Here is a 21,323-nt window from a genome sequence, read left to right as displayed (position 1 = left end):
TAATCCCAACAAATTAGTCCAATTTTATTCATTAAAAATGCATGCCTCCATACAAATAATTACATTACAAAGTGTAATGGCAAAAAAAGTGACAGCGCCAGATAAAGTGTCTCTAAGTTTTTAATTTTCTAAGACAATGTAAGCATGGATGAAAATAATTCTACAATGTCATGGTTTTAATGCAAACATCTTACAATAAGGCAGTTTAAAAGGCACAGACTGAGCTTCAGATGGTTGACTGACCTCCATCCCCCCTTCATATGATCTCAGAAAAGGAGCACTGACTGACAGCAAACACACAATATAAACTCTTGGTTGATGGTCTATACATTGTGGTACATATGCAGTAAGACAAAAACATCACAAAATAGAGTTCTCTATTTTCCTCTGCAGTATCTGATGTATATAAAGCCATCATTTCAATGGTCATACTTTGTTTCAAATGTTTCAGACAGATTTGTTTTTCCCGGGCTTAAAAGCAGGAGACAAATGAACTTTAAATGCACATAATCTCATGTTTTTCCTGTAGATTATCATCACTTTTGAAGTTTCTGTTACAAAAATGATCTCAAGGTTTCTGCATTCAGTTCAATTGTCAAAGTACAAAGACAAACATTAACATACAAATGAAGCAGTTTTACTATTAGCAGTATTTTACACATTTAAAGTACTTAAAAAGCACTACCGGATCAGCTCAGAGAAACTGAAGTCGGAACCATTTAATGTGAAATCATGTATCCCTCCTTATCTCCAGCTAAAGGTGGAAAAACTACAGATTTCTCAAATAGATGATTTGAAGATCCGTTTGCATCCCAACACTCTGGGCTGATTCAAGATTCTTTATAAAGGCATTTGATTCCAGCGGGTTACTTCTTCAAACTTTTAAAGTTGCAGCCAAACTATTTTGTATTTTTTTTAAGAGACTCTTGACGATCTCTGGAAGCCAAAGAGGTAAATCTCCATAAAGCCTGACAACACGTCAAAATGCAGGAGTTACAGAAACATGTGATGCAGGATGTGAAGGTGAGAAATGCTGATATGAACTCCAGAAGCGGCTGAGGTAGTGTTTGCCTCATCATCCTCTGCTACCTGTAGCCCTCATGAACCAGGGGAAGAGGGGCATGTGAGCAAAACTTTATTGTTTCATATTCAGTCCTGAAGAACAAACTGCAAAAACGGTAACTTTAAAACTACCACTTCAGAAGTGAAGAGTAAGGCTTTGCGCTGAAGGCTCTTTAGCTCCACACGTCCTGCGAGTAGCGTCCCTTGGTCATCAGTTTCTTGACGTAATCTGTGGCCTGGGTGCGAGTCATACTGCCGTATTCCTCTGCGATCTCGTAGAAAGCAGTCTGCACGTCTTTTGCCATGTTCCTCGCGTCACTGGAGAATAAAGCAAACCAAGTGTAGATGGATTATTTACAAAAAAGGGGTGCCAAGAACAGAGTCTCAAGTCTTCAGAAAAAAATGAAAAAGCCCCCCATGCTTTAGGTGCTTTTAGGTTTTAGATTTTAAGTAATTACCCGCAAACATAGATATGAGCATTATCTGTGTTGATTAGCTTCCAGAGGTGTTCCTTGTTCTTCTTCAGATGATGTTGCACATAAATCTGGAGTTTAGAAAATGGGAAAAGAAAACATTTTCCAGCTGTGAGTTTATAAACGTTTGATATATGAAAACATAAAAAACAAGTTTACTACCACATACACAACAGTGCACTATAAAACTCGATATAGTACAAGTAGTAAAGCAGTAAAGTACTAGGTAAGAGTACTAAAGTACCACCAAGTAAGTAAGAGCAGAAAATCTATGTTTACTATTGATATGTTTTAATAAATCATTATATGTGTTGTTTCACTTCCCATAAAAACCTAAAACAACTTTTGACACTATTGAAGCAAAACCATCTCAGTTGCAGCAGCTTGGTAATCTCCAGCTGCAGCAGTCATGTAGACAGTCTGACCTTATGGTCCTGGTCTCTGGAGAAAGCAACATTAAGCTGCGTTAAGAAGTTGTTCTTCTCTGCCTCCTCCAGCTCCTCCTGGTAAATATAATCCTCGTTTTTGTGTCTGCAGCCGAAATACATCACCGTCTCTCCTACTTCCTTCCCTGTGGAGTAAAAGCATCCGTGTTACATTTAAAGCTAAATCCTTAAAAGGGGCAAAGTTGTTACGGGAAAAGGGACTGGATTTATTTTTGTTTGAACAAGGTTTCTTAAAAGTTAAATTTAACACTTTTTTATACAACAATTTTTAAAAATGACTGAATTATCTAAGTAACTTATCTTAATAAACTCTACCTACAATCTTATTTTAAGTTATTGCAAAATTCAAGAGAGTTAAATACGGCATTCGCTGAAGTTGACCGGAGTTTAGAGCTACACACGAATTAGCTTCAATACCTTCACACAGCATATAGAAAAATTCATAGCAGATAGTTTTGATGGGTTTCAGTCGACTGCCAAAGTCCCATTTTCAGTCCCATTTTTCATAAATTGTTAAACAGTTTTTATATTGAAGGAGCTCTTTGTCAATAACTAACCAACTATTTTTTCAGGATTTGACAAGAAAGCTAACTGACCAGCTTTAAATTTCCTCTCAAAAGGGCGTTTAAAGCCTCGTGTTAAGAGCTTTGTAGTTTTTCCAAAGAATAATAATGCCTTTTGTTTTCCCCCTTTGGGAGCAGTGCCAGCTTTTAAAACAAATCTAAAACCTGACTTGGTGAAAACATCTTTTCTTCAGCATCTATTTATTTGTATATTGTCATATATTTTTAATAAGCTTTTATTCCTTCTCTATTTTCATTTCAACTTCTTTTATTCAATCAAGTTTTTATCCATTTTTTCACTTAGAGATTGGAGATGTCATTCAGGTTAGCCAATCAGATTTTAGGGTTTATTTAATGAAACACGGTGACAGTTCAAATTAATTCATGATGGACAATAGCACATAAAGTTAATTAACGTTTTAATAGATATTTTTGCAGCTAATTTTATATTTAAAATAGTATATATTTTTTTTACATTTAAATAATCTCGTACAATAATATTGGTTTATTTACAAATTGTACTGTTATACTCTTGGCTCTAGATATTTTTGTTGCAATGCTTTTTCTCCCCTTCTCAGTGGACTGGGGAGTTAGTGGACTTTAAACAAGGACAAAAATATCCCAGTCCTTCACCTGATGTTATCATGAAATCACACCAACAACACTTTGACAAACACTTTGAGACGGAGAGATGATTGAGCACCTTGCTGTTTGAGCCAGCCTCTCTCCTGGATGAAGCCCATGAAAGGAGCAATCCCAGTGCCCGGGCCGATCATGATCACTGGGTTGGAGGCCTTGAATGGCAGGCGGAACTGGGACTTGCGGATGTACATGGGCACGGTGGACTTGTGGCCGTTGACGAGTTTGTTTTTCAGCCAGTTGGTTGCGACTCCCTTGTTGAAGCGCCCTGTCTTGGTCTTGTACTCCACCACCACGGCACAGATGTGGATGCTGTTGGGGTGAACCTACAGAGCAGACATATTTTATTAGGAGCTGTCGCCGTCAAAGCGACAACTCATTTTAAGAACGTCTTATCTGTAAAGGGGTCAGTACTTTAGACGAAGAGGCGATGGAGTAGTAGCGAGCCTGGAGACGAGGCAGCAGCTCACACAGGTGGTCAATAGGAGGCTTTAAAGAAGGCATATCCTCCAGAACAGCCAGGATGTTTCTGCAGGAGTCCAACACCCAGTTCTGGTAGAGAGCCTGTAGACAATGATGTGGGCATTAAAGAAAAACCCTTTACTCACCAGCAAAAGTAACATGACAAAATCTTGGTGCTTTAGGGGTTAAAAGTTGCTCTCAATCAACTCATCACCGACCTTGCCCTCGGGAGATGAGGAAGCCATCTTTCGCATGTTCTCCTGGTCTTTGGGGTCGGAGGCGTACTGCGCCAGCTCGTACAGGACGTTGGTGCGGGGAGGGTTTGTGATGTCCAGGTAGTGAGTGAGGGCGGTGCGGTAGGTGGTGGGACAGGGGAACGGATGCTTCTTGTTGGACTCCTCTGGAGACACATCACAAATCTGATTAGTATTTCAATCAACAGTCCACAGTTATGGCCATTAGTTTTGTACGGACACTAATGTGTTTTGCTGGTTTAACATTTTCATTTTTTACTTGTTTCTACGCTACACTGAAGGATTCAAAATATTAAGAAGCTTCAGAGGGAGGCAAATATGTTTAATATATGAATACTTCACTTTTCTACACAGTTTTTTCCAGCTGAGGGTCCAAAACTTCAAAAGTCTGATCTGAAACACTATTTATCTTTTTCCTTGTGACAAGGTGCTTCATCATGTGAGGCAAATCCATACGAAGATCACATCAGGATGGAACGCTGTGAGCCAGACTCTGACCAGACGCCCCAAATAATCAGAGGAAATAACTTTACCCCAGTGTTCAGTGGTCGAGCTGTGTACCTCCTAGAAAATTTCAGCTTGTCCTTGATAATAACTCTTTAAAACTCTTTGAATTATCGTCCCCATGAATGCCTCCTCTTGCTAGTTTGCAAGCTCTGGCCTTCTGGCAACACATTTCTGCAACATTCCTCATTAACACAGCAGGTCTTGCTGCTCAATTTCAATGTTTTACTGAAATCCTCATGCTACGAATTCATCGCCACCACAATCAGAGTTCTCTGTGCATGGTTTATGTCCTCAAAGCGACCTGGATGCACAGAAGGAGAATGCTGACATCACACAGCAGTGCATTATTTATGAAAGTAATGATGGATGGAACCATTTATGGATTGATTTTGAAGTTATTTAGCAAATAGTATTGTCACAAAATCATAACACGAAAGAAGTTAATAAAAAGAAAGGACATTGAAATGGCCTTTTGTGGAGCACTGACTGCAACAACATAGTCAGATCCAGACGTGGTGGCATTGTGATGCGCTTCACTGACACACATTCTTTCATAATTATAATTTTCAGCTATTGTTTATGTCCATTGTTTATCATTTACTGCGTCTGGATTCTTCTTCTGTCATACTACAGACGCTCTGAAAACAATTGGATACTTATCAGATTTAGTAGCACGTTCCTCATCCTTGTCTAAAATCAAACTATTTGAGATGTCACAAAAAAAATGTACCAACGCCCCAAAGTTTCCGTAAATATGTCACTAATCACCAACCTTTTAAACCTTGACTGTATATGAAAACATCAACATGTAGTTGATTCACATGCATTCAAAAGGATGACGAAGCAAGTCTAGATTATCAGTGAAGGATTTCATGATAGTGTGAAGGGCTTCTGTGGCCAAGGTTCTCTACGGAGGTAATGAAATACCATCAAGGTTATTGAGAGAGATAACCACATCAAGGTCCACGCCAAGGATCTCTCCCAGCTTGTTCACCAGCTCTGAGTCATTTGTGGGGAAAACAGCGACGTGGTCTCCTGACTCGTATCTGAAATGACAGAATGGGATGTTAAGACTTTGACCATCAGGCATAAACCTGAAACTATAAAGTTTGTCCAGAGAGACAGTTTCCCAGCAGCCTTGCCTGATCTTGGAGCCTGTGATGTCCAGCTCTAGGTGCATAAGGTGTCTGTCGCCAGCTTTGTTGAGTTTACGGTTGACAGTGACTGGAGCCAGGAATGGGTTCTTGGAATCAAAGGGACTGTAAATTAAATAAAATATTGAAAATAAATAAGCATTTATTTAAATTTTTTTTTAAAGTTTTAACTTCCTTTGTGAGATGTTTTCTGCAACCACGAGGGGGCATCAAGTTTAATTTTTATTAAGAGACTTTCAGTGCGTTTTGCAACAGACAATATATTACTGTAGGTGAAAAGTGATACATGACTGCGCTCAGAGGGACTCTGAGGACGCGTCTTGAACTTACGGCTTTTGGACTTCAAAACTCTTCAGACGACCAATCTCTCCTGTGTAAACTTTGTTCATGTTGACGTCAGTGTGCACCTTCAGCTCGTACTGCCGAATGCTGCATGGCAGAAAAACGGGAGACTAAATATCGGCTCATCATACACACAGAAAGAAACAAACTCAATACCAAGTGTGAGAAAAGTACAACTCAGGAGAACAATAATGGAAAAATGAAATGAACATATTACAAAAACAATTTGACCATGAACGCACCTTGACTCATCTCCTGACGCCTCCACACCAAAGTGCTCACAGACTGCCGGCCAGAACTGTTCTCTCCAAGAGACGAAATCCTCCTCAAGGCTGAAACCAAGAAACCCAACAGGAAGTTTAAACGGAAATGTGTGGATCAGGCTTTTACTGGAAAAAATGTCTCGTTTTCAGCACATTGTTCAAGTAATAATTTTCAACTTTTCTGGACTAAAGTTTCTGGATGGATGGATGAACGGTACCCAAAAAGACAGAAAATGTGCAGCAGGTTCCTTGATAGAGATTATAGTTCAGAAAATAGGGAAATACAAAGTCATTCCCAGTTTTTTTTATTTCAGCCTCAACAGATTAAAATTCATTGAGTTTAAGAATCTCCTTTTCAAGGGAGTCCTTATCTTCCAGAACCTGATCTGCTGATCAGAATAACTTCAAATATGTTTCAATGCTGTTTTAGTGAGGTCACCCACCAGACGATATTCCCCCAAACTGTCTTTGTTTTTGACAGTGAAAGTCATATTGTGTCTCTGAAAGTTTAAATATCTTTTATTCAGAATTATTTGTTATGACTTTGTGATAAATGTGTTCCTTTGATAACTCGCTGCCTGCTACTGTCTGTTAGGGTAAAAATAAAGAAACCTTTTACGTTTTTATTTTTAAAATGTTGAACTTTGGTTGTTTTCATGAACTGGTAAATTATGAAAAATCAAAACATTTCCCACAGCCTGAACAATAAAGGCTGGTTTTTGATCAGTAGTGGCAACTAACATAATTAAATATACTGACTGTACACAAACCACTCTTGGACATTAACCAGAATACTCACTTGCCATCATCATCACCCAGACCAAGATCAAAGATGCGCTTGGCTCCCAGTTCTTCCAGCCTTTTGTCTACATATTTTCCCATAGCGTTGTAGTGTTCGTAGGTCTTATTGCCCAAAGAAAACACCTGCAGACAGACAGTAAGAGATATTGGAGGATCAGCACATAGTTCTGGCATTTAAGAGCAAATAATCACTTTAATTTAGAAATTTATAAGACGTTTTTTTAAGTTGTCAATCAAGTGAAAATGCTCTTGATATTGTTGAACAAAAATTATATCTAAGTGAGCGATGCTTGAAAAAAACTCAGTAGGTTATATTTTTAATTAAAAAAAGTTCTCCCCTGAATGTTAACATTTTAATTTACTTTGATATAGACACTAACATTTTAATAAAAGTATGTTTTAAGCAGGGCGTGCCGTGGTGGCGTAGCGGTTAGCGCGACCCGTATTTGGAGGCCTTGAGTCCTTGATGCGGCCGTCGCGGGTTCGACTCCCGGACCCGACGACATTTGCCGCATGTCTTCCCCCCTCTCCTTCCCCGTTTCCTGTCAGCCTACTATCATATAAGGGACACTAGAGCCCACAAAGGACCCCCTGGAGGGGTAAAAAAAAAAAAAAGTATGTTTTAAGCAGAATTTAACTACACTTATTATGTGACTTACCATATTTCATCTAGTGTGAAGGATGGAAAAAAGATCTGTTCAGATTGTAAACATGCTGACTCAAAAGACCCACAACTCTGGAGCCTTTTCCAACAAATTGGTTTCAGTGTTTATCTGGAGCTTACTAATCACCAGTTCTTTGTGTTTTTAACCAAAAGAAACTCTGGCTTTTGGTGCTAGAAACTCCCAGCATTAGTTTTCTTTTGGGCCGGGGGGGGGGGGGGGGGGGACAACAACCTTTAATCAGCTGATCAGAAATCAGCTGATTGGGTCTGGTAAACCTACACCAGCACTGCTGGTTCTTTAAAACAGCATTAATGAATGAAGGTGATGTTATAGAATCGGTTTGCAGAGATTCTGGGAAAACTAATATTTGTGAGGTAAAATTGTCTCCAAGCACTACAATTTTCCACAAAAACCCTGAATAAAACAATATATGAATGAGACATTTAAAGTGATTTAATAACATGGCTCTGACTTGGCTCTGGTGGTGGAAAAGCAATCAAGTTCTTTTAGAGAACAAGTTTAGAACTGGGTCTTGCACCACAACCTTTTTGGTAGTTATTCAATTTCCCTCTGGGATCAATAAAGTATTTTTGAATTTAATTTGAATTAAATTTGAAAGCCCTCAGTGATTCTGATGAAAATGGATGCAGAATTTGCAAAGGAATTTACAAAACGTTGAACTACTACCATTTGCTGCAACTACACCAACATTTCAACCTTAAAGGAAAAATGTTAAAGCCATAGATCATTTTCCTTCCACTCGATAACTATGCACTACTTTGTGTTGGTCTGTCACATAAAATGCCAGTGAACTATAGGAATTTGTGGCTGTATGGTCTAAGTTTGAAGACTTTTTGCTGACATTTTTATTAGCCTAAATTTGCTTAATCAAAAGAAATTTTGTAACACAACCCAGCATGTACTGTAGGTGTGTGGGATTTATCTTAAAAGTCAGTCCAGGCAAGTTACTGGTGAAAAGTCAAAGAAAAAAAATATAAAAGCACAAAAATTAACTTACTATATGCACAAATATTACAACCTTCAGAATAAACAAAATCATAAATTAAACATTCCTGTAAAGTATAGTCTTTATATCATCTAAAGCCTCTGGTGGTATGTTAAATCCTATGGATCTCATCCTCTTCAAAACACTGAAAGAAATATCTGATGATGTATTTAAATGATTAATAATTGCAGTAAAAGAACAATAAGATAAGGATGTCAGAGAGAGGTTCAGTGTTGCGCACAAGCTGCATTGCACATCAGTGCATCATCCCTGCATCATTACTAGCTTATTTAAAAGAAAAAACTCTAACGATAAAGACTCACAGTGTAGTTCAGGCCAGAGAGGTCTTCATCATCATTCTCCTGCAGCCAGTCATAAAAGTCCTGGGCGTTATCAGTGGGATCTCCTTCTCCGTATGTGGCCATGCAGAATATAGCGAGAGAGTTCTCAATCTCAGCCAGACGGGCCAGTTCCCCCTGAAACGACGTGAAGTGCAAACATTAAACACAGCAGATAAAAAAAATTGATATATTCTGTACAACTGGAAAAGAACTGTGAGAAAGTGAGTTCATGCATTTTAATGTCTGACTAGCGTTAAAAATTTAGAACGTCATATTATGTGACTCCTGCAGTGCGTGAGTGGATTCTCTGATGCAGGTTACCATGCTGTATTCCTCCGGATCGGCAGCCATTCCTTTCATGCCGTAGCGCTGAGAATCTTTGGCGAGCCTGTTGGCAAACTCCTCAGCTGTCCCCGTCTGAGAGCCGTAGAAAACTATGATGTTCTTTCCCTGAGCGCAAATCGACAAAAGGATGTTTACATTTTGCACATGGAAGGGCAGAATCGGCACTTCAAATTATTGCATATATTCCGTCTGGTTGCTAAGCAAAAAAGAAATATTTACATGTGCTTAAATGTAGCAATGATAACTAAAGTCTCATCTACAACCGTCATGGTATCCAAGCCATTTGTTGCTAAACCACAGGATTCAAAACCAGACTCATTATTTATAGTCCTGGCTTGAGAACAGAGGACCACAGGAGTCCCAGCAGGAGTTTTGAAATCTGAAGCTACATGCGTTAGCAAAACAAAAATATGAAATCACTCACAGTTTTCTTCATTTTCTCGACAAAACTCGTCTCTCGGGTGGTGGGTGTTCTAGAAAAGAAAGAAGTTTTGAGTCTGGCTGCCAGAACATTTAAAAGAGGTGCAATTAATTGTACATTTTCTTAAACACCTTAATAGCTACAACTGCTGCTCACAAACATGTAGGAATTACCTTTTCAGATTTATTTAGTGATCAGTCTAAGTGACAGTAAACCTCATTTCCGTGTTCTGACCTGCGTGTTGATTCTCAGAGATTTGACCTTTTTACAGGCTAAACCCAGTTCATCTGGGGAACACCGAGGCATGTGCAGTTCAGTGAAAATCAATGAGAAACATTTACTGTGTGACAGATAAGGATTTATCTGGAAAGAACAGGTGGGAGAGTAATTACTAGTGAGATAGCACCTGTTACAGTGTTACTGTGCTGGTTCAGCTGCTTAGCTATGTTCTAGATAAGCATTCAGTATTGAAGAGGAAGTGATCTAATCTCAATAGGGTATATGTCATGGTAATTTAGACATCTACACTTGTTCAAAAATAATCAGTGCATTGATACAGATCAAAACAGTGTGTGCTGGCAGATGGTTGGTAAGGAGGAGCTTAGGAAGCTAAACCTATTAAAAGCTGAATAAAAGGCAACACCGCTACAATGAGCATCAAAGAGCAGAGCAGACACCTGCGGATCGCCTCCATTGATAAAAGATTACAAGGAAAGTGACTTTCGGGCTCACAAAAAACACACAATTAATGCATTTTGTGATTTTTACAACAAAAGTGCAGAACAAGATTGCTGTGCTGTCATTGAAGCTTGAAGTACAATAAATTTGAAAACAGAACGTTTTAAAAGGAGAAAAGCTGCGTGCAATTCAAGCAGGGGTCAGCCGCTCCAGTCCTCGAGTGCCACTGTCCTGCAACGTTTGGACACATCGCTGCTCCAAACACCAGAATCAAACGAGCAGCTGAAGACCGCGTCTTTGAAAAGCTGCTGACATGCCAAGGAGGTAATTCAGTCTTTTGATTCAGGTGTGTTGGAGCAGGGATACATCCAAAAAGGACTGCTGATTAATATTATTTTAGCAATCGATTAATCAATTATCGATTGTTCAGACAAAAAAAAAAAAAGTCACATTCTTCACATTTTTCATTTGACCACTTAAGCCTATTTTGTGCAATATTTAAAATACACAAAAGATGCAAATAAACTATTCAAATCCCTCTTAAGATAAAAATTCAACATTTTATTGCCTAAAACATAATAACAGCATTCCTTTAGAGTACATTTGATCATTTTTAGCAAAGGATGATTCTACAGCTAAATTAAAACACAAACATGTGAAAAGCTCAGCTTCTTCTGTTCGACTTGACATCAATACAATGTAGGAATAATCTGTTGATTAATTTTCCAAATTAACCAATTAATAAAAATGTGCTCGATAGGAGGATTTTACAGAATTCGTACTGGGTTAAACTAAAACTGCGGCACCATCGGAGTTCTTGGTAAAACATATTTACAGACAAAGAATGTTTTTTGTCTTAAATGCAAAATGCATGTTTTTTCCCCAAACAGTTTTGGCTTAATCATTTCTCCGAGGGTGCCGTTTTTTTCAGTAAATCGCTTTTTCCTTTTCTGGAGTTTGTATACTCCAGGTAACGATTATTCAATTACTAAATTAGTTTCACGATTATTCCATTAACTAATTAATTCAATTACCGGTAATTGTTTCAGCCTTACATCCAAAAGTTTCAGGACACAGAAGGACTGGAGTTGCAGGCCTCTGGAGCAGAGTATTGATTCCTGATTACACAAACACCAAATGCACCTGACACATCAAAACCATGTTTTTAAAGTCATAAAATAAATTGACTATTGTGCGGTCATCCTGTCTTGAAAGTTGTGTTTTTCTGCTGTTGCCGTTTATGTCCACCTTATTTATGCAGTCTTTAACGAGAAAAATAAAACACACAAATGCTGAATAAGATTATTAATGAAATCCTTTCCATCATGGTTTACTGTCAAAATTTTTAACTGATGTTTTTTTTAACTGTTGTTTCTGTCATTAATGGATGGACAGAGAAACAGAGGGATGACTGGTAATGACAGCTTTTTTTGAAGAAGTTCTGAACTCAAACTCTGCAAGCTCCTCAACCCCCTCAAAAACGAAAACAAAGACAGAAAACCATTAATGAATGACTCCTCCTACTGGTTTTGTTGGGATTCTTACTTTTGCTGTTTGGACTGCTTTTTAATGTTGGCGATATGATGTGATTATGTTTTAAAATATGATTGAACAATGCAACAGAATTGCATCCTGTTAAGAAATTGTGCATCCTGTGTGAACAAAGCCTCTGAGGACGAAGAGCAAAACCAGAACAGTGGGATTTCAGTGGGATTTCTCTCATTTTGGCACTGAGAAAATTTAAGCTGGAATTGTTTTATGAATAAAATAAAATCATGATTGCACATTGATTGCAATCAATGTGCAAATGAACAGAGCGGGAAATGATTAAGCCTGAGAACACTTAATGATGAGCTGATTCAGCTACGTTTGCAGATGAACAGATTTAATCTCCATCTCTTATGCAACTTCTCTGAAATCCAGTATGTTTTCTAGATCGCAGTCTTATAAGGTTAAACTGAATGTTTAGTGTAGCGTTTCCGTTAGATTTAAGCTTACGAGGTGGAATTAATCTCGACAGAAGAAATACAAATTAGTTGAACAATCCCTCAAAGATGCTTTGAGGCGGTAAAATAAAAACTTTACTGACCTCTCAGCAGCATCTCTCCTGTCCTCTGGCAGTGAGAAGACACAGCCCATGACATGCAGACCTGTAGCTACACACTTGAACTAGCACTGTTGTGTAGGCCAAGCCAACAGCCACAATGTTCAAAGTCCAAAAAACCCCCCAAAAACTCCAAAAACATAAGATGGAAAAGTGAGGCAGGCGGATGGATACAGCAAGGGTCTGAAGCTCAGCCAGCCTTCACGTTCACTTCCAGCACAATCTGAACTCTTCCTCTTCCTGCGCTGCTCTCTGAAACCAGCGGCGTCTGAAACACGTTCACCCAGAGAGCACAACCGCCCGCGACCGCCGTCAGCCTCTGCCCACCGCTGGGAAACACAATGGTGGGAAACTGACTTTCCCATAAAACGCAGCCGAGCTGCAGAGCCACAGTTTCTGACTCACGCGAAACACACACTGAAATGATCAGGAGCTGGAAATGCCTTCCTCCTCATCCCCACCCCTTTCCCTCAGCGCTCTGAAAGGTGTTGGGAGGGAAAACGTCCACAAAATCCATTCTGAAAATTTGACTGGTTATCAGAGAAACTCTTCTGTAGACCAGTGAGGAGGGAAAGAGCTGTGCGTTTCTTTTTCCTTTTCTTTTCTTTTTTATCTCCCCTGCCCCCACCTCATTGGAGGAGAGAGGGGAATGTCATTGCTATGGCAACCTCGTTTATCATAAAAGGATTGCATTTGTGACATGGCCCAATAGCAGTGCAGCTCCGACCAGACACAGACAGGAAAGAAGAAGAAAAACGTGGCTCTGGGGAAAGAAGAGTGAAAAAACTAAGGCAGGGAGAAGAAAGGGCCGCTTGTTTGCCACCTCAACTTTCCACTTTTGGACAAAAGGACTTGGCTCGCTCTCCAGAGAACTTCCAAAACGGGTTCAGGAATGAGGAAAAAAAAAGAAAGCACAGGAAACAGATGAAAGACTACACCCCCTTTGTAACAGTTAGATAATCACTGGCCCTTTAAGGGGAGGGGAGTCCAGCTCCCTGCTTGTCTTGATATTTGTTCCCTTCCTGCATCCGTTCCCTCCAGGGACTCGTACAGTCGGTTCAACTCTGGTTTTTAACTCTGGTTAGAAAGATTTCTAGAGTCCAAGAAATATCAAGCTTTAAAAAAAAATAATCATGGAAATAGAGTCTCAGCACTTCGCCCTCGTTTCCTTCACAAAACAAAACATTGGAACAGTCTCAAATTTGTCTTTTTCTTTCCAAAACCACAGCAAGGAATACGCGTATTTAACATCTTAACATTTTGGTTTTGTAAAACCAAACACTGGAACATAATTTTTACACGGATTAACAAGCAAATTTGCATTTTGCTTCTTAACCACCTCTAGCTTTTCTAACAGCTATGATCTTTACCAATCAGTTTCCAAAATGATCATGTATAGGCCAGCTTTAGAGTATTGGGCCGTGTCATCTGCCGCTTTATTCATTTTCCACTCTTAGTTTCAGTTTGACTGAGATCTGTACCTTTTCTTGGCAGTCGAGAAGATCTACCTTCCTTGGTTTGATGGGATTGATGGATTGAGAAAATAATTCATATCCATCCATCTATTTATGACAGAGGATCTGCTCAGATGTTTGAAATACCTTCATTGACTTGTAGTGATATAAAGGAGCTGGAGCTCCACTCTGAGCTTTTCTCTTGTAAACTTTAAGGTCCAGTCATGCAGTAAAATAAACCCAGTTCAGTAAAATAAACCCACTGATATCCAGGATCTGATTAATTAGATCTTGTCAAATCCTGAGCTTTATTTCTTTCCTCAGCTCTTTGTTTATATTAAGCAGACAGTAGCAGCTCTCAGATAAAAGCAGAAAACTCTTCAATCTGTATTTCAGTTTCCTCCTATCCTTCCATCCCTGATGAATAAATAATCTTAATTTAAATGACATCTATTCGGCTATAGATCTTTCCCTGTATAAAGTCAAAATCCTACAAACTGAAATAGTGCTAGAAAACGTAGACTTCAAATAGGTTTCTTCACTACACCAAGTGCTAAACAACACAAAATAATGATTTAGACAATCACATTTTAAAATTGAAATTGCAATTTTAGGTACCACATGCTAACATTTTCTGAAAACTGTGAAGCCTAAATAGAGACATGCCCCAAGACACTCACAACTGTAAATGCAGCAGAATCATCATCGGTGAATACAAATACACCACACTGTCCAGATACTTATTTGCAAAAAGATGTTTGCATCACGCTTATTTTTTCTACTGCAATAAGCATGAAGTAAAGTTTCACAAATTCATTCAGTGAAGTATTGCTGGTGCAGATGTGGTGCGATTTATACTGAATGATGGTCGACTTTCCAAACGAATCTCTTTACTTTGACATTTTTAAATGATAAAGTAAAGTGCAAAGTAAAAATTAGAGGTTTATTGTTTATACTTAGATCGTGCATCACACAACAGCTGAGGATTTTTCTATTTCAGCCTGTAACCCTTTACACAGCAAGAATGCAACAGATGCTACCGGCTTTGTTGAGGGTTTTTATTTTCTTTTCATAGAAACAAACAAAAAAAATCATTCAGTGAAAGAGGAGTGTCCAAAAAAATGTGGCCAGTGCAGGGAGAGTTCAATGTAATAAAGCCAAGCCTCTTTTACACCCTATTAAGTGATAAAGGAAGGAACAACGGGAGGGAATAGAGGAGGACCCGCAGGCTTGGACAAGAGAGAAAACATCAAGCAAATCAGTTGAGTTTCTCTCAAAAAAGGCTGAAAGTAAATGAGGAGGCGGAGAGAAGCAAGGGTCACAGCTGGTGAAACATTTACCCAAAGCATCAAGCTGTGCACGCTCACACACATGCTTCTATGCTTTACAGTCCCAGCTTGAACAAAATAGCCTTTGCACACAATTTTGCTGGGATTGCCCTTAGAAGTGGGCTGACCTAAAAGATAAGGCCACTTGCATCAAATGTGTCAAGCAGACCTTGGGTGTTTGCTCACCATTTACAGTCTACGCCACTTCTACAATAGTTGTAATGAAATTTAATTGAAATATTTTTTTTGTAAAGTGCTTCAGGGCAACACTTGTGAATTGCAGCAATATAAATAACTTGAATTGAATTTAATGTTTATCAAACCCAGAATGAAGTCCTAATAATCTTTACAATCCAAACACCTTCTGCTTTCCCAACATTTCTGTTCAACTGGAAAAGTTGTTATTAACTGTACTCTGGTTAAAGCTGCAGGATGGAACCGTTTTTAAAATCAAATATGGTTTTTACATATTTGTTAAAACTATCACTATGTTGGGACACTATAATTTCAGACAGATAATCTCTGAACAAGAAAAACAAGCTCCTGTGCCTCATCATCGTCAAACATGTTTTTTTTTAATAAGCTACCAACTGCAACTTAATAGAAACGCAGTTTTAAAACTTTAAACTTCAGTTCATAAACTATACTTTAAAACTCAAGTTTCAATACAATAAAAAAACGTACCTTTACTTTTAATTTTACATCATAGTAGCTGCATGGTTTCCCCCAGTGTATTATAAGCCTGGCGGGCCACCAGGCTTTACTTATGCTCCCACCAGGCTTAGCATTGCTTATTTATTTAAGTCTTTTTTTTTATGTTTGCATTTTTTAAGACTTTATTGTTGCTGTTTAGATATTAATCTTCCAATAACTTATAAATATCAAGTAATATTTTCAAATTTCCTGTCAACTTTAAACATATTTTATTTCAAACATGGCGGGCCGATGGATGAATGACTGTCTTAGCGCCCAACCACCAGGCTTAGCAAGTTTTCTGGGGAAACCTTGAGCTGCATATAAAAAGTAAATTGCATGATGATGTAGTGATGAAAATCTTCGTCACTACCTTGAATTAACAGAAAAAGAAATGCACAAACTCACGGGGTATCAAGCTTCTTAAACTCGGGGATGGGCTCAGGCTGCTTGCGGGACATGAACCAATAAATGACAAGGCCCACAATCAAAGAGAAGAGGAAGAGGTCCAGGTTGCTGAAGAGAGGCTCCTCTTCGCCTGCGGTGTTGGTGGTGGTCTCGGGGTCCATGTCGGCCATGTTGGCGCTCAGCGCTATAATACGAAAGACAAGGAAAATATTTTCACTAAATGAAGGAATACTGAATACATGTAAAACACTTAATTCCTCTGTAATATCTTTTTATCTGACTATTGTGCAAGAATAAATTTCAAAAGTTTAAAAGAAATATCTTTTAAAAGCTACACATTTCTCAAAATTATGTAATCTGTGAATGTAATTTGTTTGTTACATCCTACTTCAGCTTCACACATCCCTGAGGATTCAGGAAATTCCTGAAGGGAACATGATTGCCAACATATGTCGTAAAACACAATGAATGCTTTTATGCATAAACTACTGGATAATGTGCCTTACATTTGGCTCTGCACAACCTAACATTGTAGCCCAGTGTCCTGGATGAGCGAGAAATCTCCTGTCATGCACCAACGACATCAACTCCTTTCACGCTGAGCAGGAGAGGACATTGTGTTCTTTCAGTTTGGGACGGGAAAACAATAAGTACAGGGGTTTATTTTTTCTAACCCCCATATTGATCACTACTCCAAAACGTGACACAGCAAAAAAAAAAAAAAAAAAAAAAAAAAGAGAAACATGTTAGACAAAGTGCTGGCTCTGCACATGGGCAGACTGCCGCTGATTCACTGAAACATTAAGTAAACCAGTTTATGAGCCGCCTGCTGTTCATTTCAGCAGGAGCAAAAGTCACAGTGGACTTAGGTTGTGTAATGACGTCTGATTTGGACAAAAGACAACTCCTTCCTGCAATTCCTGTGTGGAATACATCGTATAGACCGTCCTATCGAGATATTCACCTCAGAAAAAAAAAAATTCTGGATAATATTTTAGGCGTTATCTTATCTGCAGCTTGAGCAGAACAGCATATTGACTCTCATATTGATACAGCTAATGAACAACAGCAACCCTTTTTAGCAATCTTCTGATTTACATGTGATATATTCCATCTGTTCTGTGGTCGTTTAGAGGAAAAATAGGCAAACCTTCACATTATTAATTAGAGATACACAAGAAAAGACGGAATCTCACCTTTCTCTGAACAATAAGTGGACCAAACTACGCTGTGAGCCAATTCATATCAGTCAGGCACTTAAAACCATGGGAAACAGAAGCTATTTAAAGAGGAAATTGTATTTTCGTACAACATGTCAGAACATATCTGTGATTCATTCAGGGTGTGAGAGTTGGTAGACTTTTATTCAAAGTTAAGGTAAGGATATAGATTCTTTAGGATTACACACCGAGTATTGTTTTAGTAATGCTAGCAATGCTAATAAGTAATACAAGTTGTTAAGCTTCATAATTATTGTCCTTTAAAAAAAACAAACTAAGATTAAAACCCTGTTATACAGCAAATACTCTGTCATATACGTGATGTAACATTAGCTCCTGTTTAAAAAGAAATAATTAATGACAAATAATATGCTAGCAAAAAAATTTTGAATATTGTCTTTACAATCCATCTTACAACTTTTTAAAGGAGAACTCAGCTTGTTAAAACTTTACAAAAAAATTCAAAAGAAATTGGTTTCCAACTTCTGAAGTAATATAGCCAAAAACCACAACTCACTGTGAGGACTTTAAACCAAAGACGCTGTATGAGATAGAATAAACACCATAACTACAAATAACCTGGGGCCTCGTGCACGAAGCGTGCGTGCGCACAAAAAATGTGCGGCGTCATATTTTACACACAAGTCCGCATGTATAAAAATTTACTTTGCGTCAAAGTTTTACGTAAATATACGCACACTTTTTCGCTGGCAAACTTTTTCTGTGGACAATATCAAACTACAAAGCGTCAAAACTCACCTAAATACACTGAAATATGACTACATTCAATGTTATTTAGACCAAGACGTAAATCCGATGTTTTTTCATGATTTTAATATTTTTATTGTTTAAACGTAAATGATGAATTTATCCTCAGACAATTACATAACACACACACAAAACAAAGAAAATGAAAATAGAAGGATGTGAAAACCTCACTCGAATGTAAATAGTACTTCTCCTCAGTTTTTGTCTCATAAAGAGTGTTCTGTGCGCCGAAGCGCATGAAATGCATCTATGGGGTAATTTCATTCTGACTGAAAAAGAAAACAGGGTTGGATCAGCAGATTTACTCCAGACAGGTTTGATTATTTTTAAAGTGATCAAGGTGTGTAGTATTCAAGTAGCTGCGCGACGGTGAAGGCGTAAATGTGGAGCGCTTTGGCTCTGGTGGAGAACATCGCCAATGTTCTCCATCAGGAAGGATTCAGGGGATTCAGAGGGAGAGATTGATCAGAGATCATATTGATCAGCTAGGAAATGTTGATGATCGTTTATTAGCATTTAGATTGCCCAGACTGATCATCCTGGAGCTCTGAGCAACACTTAATGAGCCGTGCGGTACCAGTACCGGTCCAGCTGCAGTCATCCTTCAGTCGAGCCGCCCGCTTTGTGAATGCGCCTTATGGACGTAAAGCATCTCTATTCTGTAAATCTACAACTTATGCACATGATTCCACTATTTAGAATAAACGCCCACATTCCCGCTCAAATGACTCTCTGACACGCTGTCTGCCCTGCCGAAAGCGCTACTGTTCACGCAGGCATTTGCACAATCTCTTCATTTATTAATTTATTTTCTTTAAAATATATTATTTATATTTTTATGAGGTGACCTTACGTGTCCTGAAAACACCTTTTAAATAAAATATATAGTTATTATTATTATTATTATAAATATTTATACTGCTACAAACAAGGACGTTGCCATAGTTATTGCTTATATGGTGGCTGACTTCCGGGTATTTATACCCACCCATATTTATTTATGGGTGGCGACAGGGCAGACCAGTAGCTGCGCTCAATTTCCGCAAATTGGGACGTACAAAGGAAAGGTGCGCAGGTACTTGCGTGCGCAAGGCTTTATACATCCGAACTTTTTTGTGCGCAGCACTTTTCAAAAATTTTCCGTACGCCAAGTTTTAGTGTGAAAACTGCGCACTCGTTTATGCATGAGGCCCCAGATCATGGCTGCTGGACACAAACCTCACCACTCATGCACAACAAGAGTAGTTTAGTCATCTCTCCCTGCTGGATTAATTACCAGCCCAATAAAGGCAACCTCGCTGCACCATAGCAACTGCACACTCTGAGGTAAAACCATTAGCTTACTGGTTTTCATTCATGGGGATCATAACAGACTGAAATTAGTGAGGGAGGTTCAACAAGGATAAGTCAGACCCATTTCAAATACAACTCGGTGTTTTCATTTATGACCTAATCATGTGAGGGACAAAAAAAAAAAAAAGTCAACAATACCCTCCCTGATCAACTCACAACTACATAATCTCTACTGTTGGCTGACACGTTCACAAGATCGTGAGGTGGAGAGTTTAATGTATCACTTACCTCAAATTAAAAGGTTTCTACAGCTACTGTCAAAGAAATAATAAATATTTACTTATTAGCAAGCAGAGGCGGTTTACAGAGAGCCATCCTGCAGCTATAAATATTAGGAGAGAAGCAACTTTTGATTTGTCGCCAATTGAGTAATAGTCCAGGTTATGACACCGGTTTCCATCGGCTTTTGTGAGGTCCCACGTGTTTAGAGCTGCGAACCAGTTTTTAATCACTCTCTTTTGCGTTATGTCTTCATTATTGGGAATAAAAATCACATTTTACATCTGAAATGAATTGACAAATATCGGGGTATGACTAAGTCCTGGATTGTGCAGAGTGGCTGTGAAAACGGCACTGAACGTAAACAAATGCATAGCCGTGCTTTATATCCTGGCACATAAGTGTAAATTATTCTGCTTTACCCGTGAAGCGAACCGGAGCTGCCAGGAACTAATCCCCGGTTTGCGTAACACTCAGGTCTGACGCTAACATATCGCTAAAGAGCCCAAAAGTTTCTCCGCAATGTGAACCTGTGGTGTTGCGGTGACTGTTGTCTCTCCCAGCAGATTACCACAGAGTGAAATTGTCCGGAACAGGCTAGAAAATGTGAGCAAAGAGCGAAGCTTACCTGCAGCTCTCCTCTTTGTGTCAGACTCAGACTGCGCTCAATGCGGAAGGAAACTTTACGCCATGAAGGACCAAACCAACTCCGTCCAATCAGCGGGGGGGGGGGGGAGGACTCATCCAGTCCGACTCACTCCATCATTCATGTTTTCCCTTTTAGGGAAGTTACAGATATCTTTGTCATGTTTTAGGGTGGACTTTTTGGTTATTGTGCAAGTTTTTATTCCTAGTCATTTTTAGTATTTCGTTATTTGGGAGCGATCAGCGGGAATCTCTAATCATATGTTATTAAATAACTGTCAAGGTGCAGCAGGCAAAGGGTCATGGTTATGCAACTCAACAAGCTGAACTGAGCTGTAAGGCAGATTCATCAAAAGCGTCCTTCTCCAAGTTAAACAGTGTTTATGCTCACAATGTCAAGGACGTGAGGCTGATACAGTCCTGCTTGCCTGATGTGAGGTCTTCAGCCTGCAGGCACATCTGTATTTGTTTTACTAAGCTAAAATGTAAAATGTACAGCACAGTATGTAACAACCATGAAGCAAGCAAAGTATTACGTTAAAACTAATTTAAAAGAAGTCCATCACTGACTAGTGAAAAGAGACGCTCTCTGCAGTGAGAGTTTAAGCTTTCAGGGTTTTTTTTTTTTTTATGGGCGAAATGTTTCTTTCACAAATCTGCTTGTCAGTTCATTCCAGGAAGCCTTATGGAGCTTTCTAGGTTTCCTTTC

General features: G+C 38.8%; 1 protein-coding gene across 3 annotated transcripts; it reads right to left on the bottom strand.

Annotated features, from left to right (window-relative positions):
- On the bottom strand, nucleotides 1–20,682 carry LOC102220266 (NADPH--cytochrome P450 reductase). 3 transcript variants are annotated; one of them, XM_023351478.1, is made up of 17 exons: nucleotides 20,598–20,682; nucleotides 16,410–16,593; nucleotides 9,748–9,796; nucleotides 9,300–9,428; nucleotides 8,961–9,113; nucleotides 6,965–7,089; nucleotides 6,145–6,234; nucleotides 5,891–5,989; nucleotides 5,549–5,665; nucleotides 5,334–5,452; nucleotides 3,864–4,045; nucleotides 3,598–3,747; nucleotides 3,248–3,509; nucleotides 1,961–2,106; nucleotides 1,521–1,606; nucleotides 1,195–1,380; nucleotides 1–1,089 (listed from the first exon to the last, which is right to left on the bottom strand). In XM_023351478.1, exons 2-16 carry the CDS (start codon nucleotides 16,577–16,579, stop codon nucleotides 1,236–1,238), a joined length of 2,022 nt encoding a protein of 673 aa, XP_023207246.1. In that variant the 5' UTR covers nucleotides 16,580–16,593; nucleotides 20,598–20,682; the 3' UTR covers nucleotides 1–1,089; nucleotides 1,195–1,235. The 3 variants fall into 3 exon arrangements, with proteins under 3 accessions (XP_023207246.1, XP_023207245.1, XP_023207247.1); XM_023351477.1 differs by having other exon boundaries at nucleotides 1–1,380; XM_023351479.1 differs by lacking the exons at nucleotides 16,410–16,593; nucleotides 20,598–20,682 and adding an exon at nucleotides 12,512–12,947 and having other exon boundaries at nucleotides 1–1,380.
- Nucleotides 20,683–21,323: the final 641 nt, after the last annotated feature.

Source organism: Xiphophorus maculatus, chromosome 18, assembly GCF_002775205.1.
Source record: "Xiphophorus maculatus strain JP 163 A chromosome 18, X_maculatus-5.0-male, whole genome shotgun sequence".
Classification (NCBI taxonomy): Eukaryota; Metazoa; Chordata; class Actinopteri; order Cyprinodontiformes; family Poeciliidae; genus Xiphophorus; species Xiphophorus maculatus.
The sequence above is the reverse complement of the archived record's forward strand: the minus strand, read 5'-3'. Positions and strand labels throughout refer to the sequence as shown.

Excerpts from the sequence above, each read along its gene's own strand:
- LOC102220266 (XM_023351477.1), bottom strand. The coding sequence starts at position 16,579 with ATGGCCGACATGGACCCCGAGACCACCACCAACACCGCAGGCGAAGAG. Across the intron at positions 9,114-9,299 it reads ATCCGGAGGAATACAGCATG|GGGGAACTGGCCCGTCTGGC; the intron begins GTAACCTGCATC and ends ACGTCGTTTCAG. Across the intron at positions 2,107-3,247 it reads AGGCTGGCTCAAACAGCAAG|GGAAGGAAGTAGGAGAGACG; the intron begins GTGCTCAATCAT and ends TTTACTCCACAG.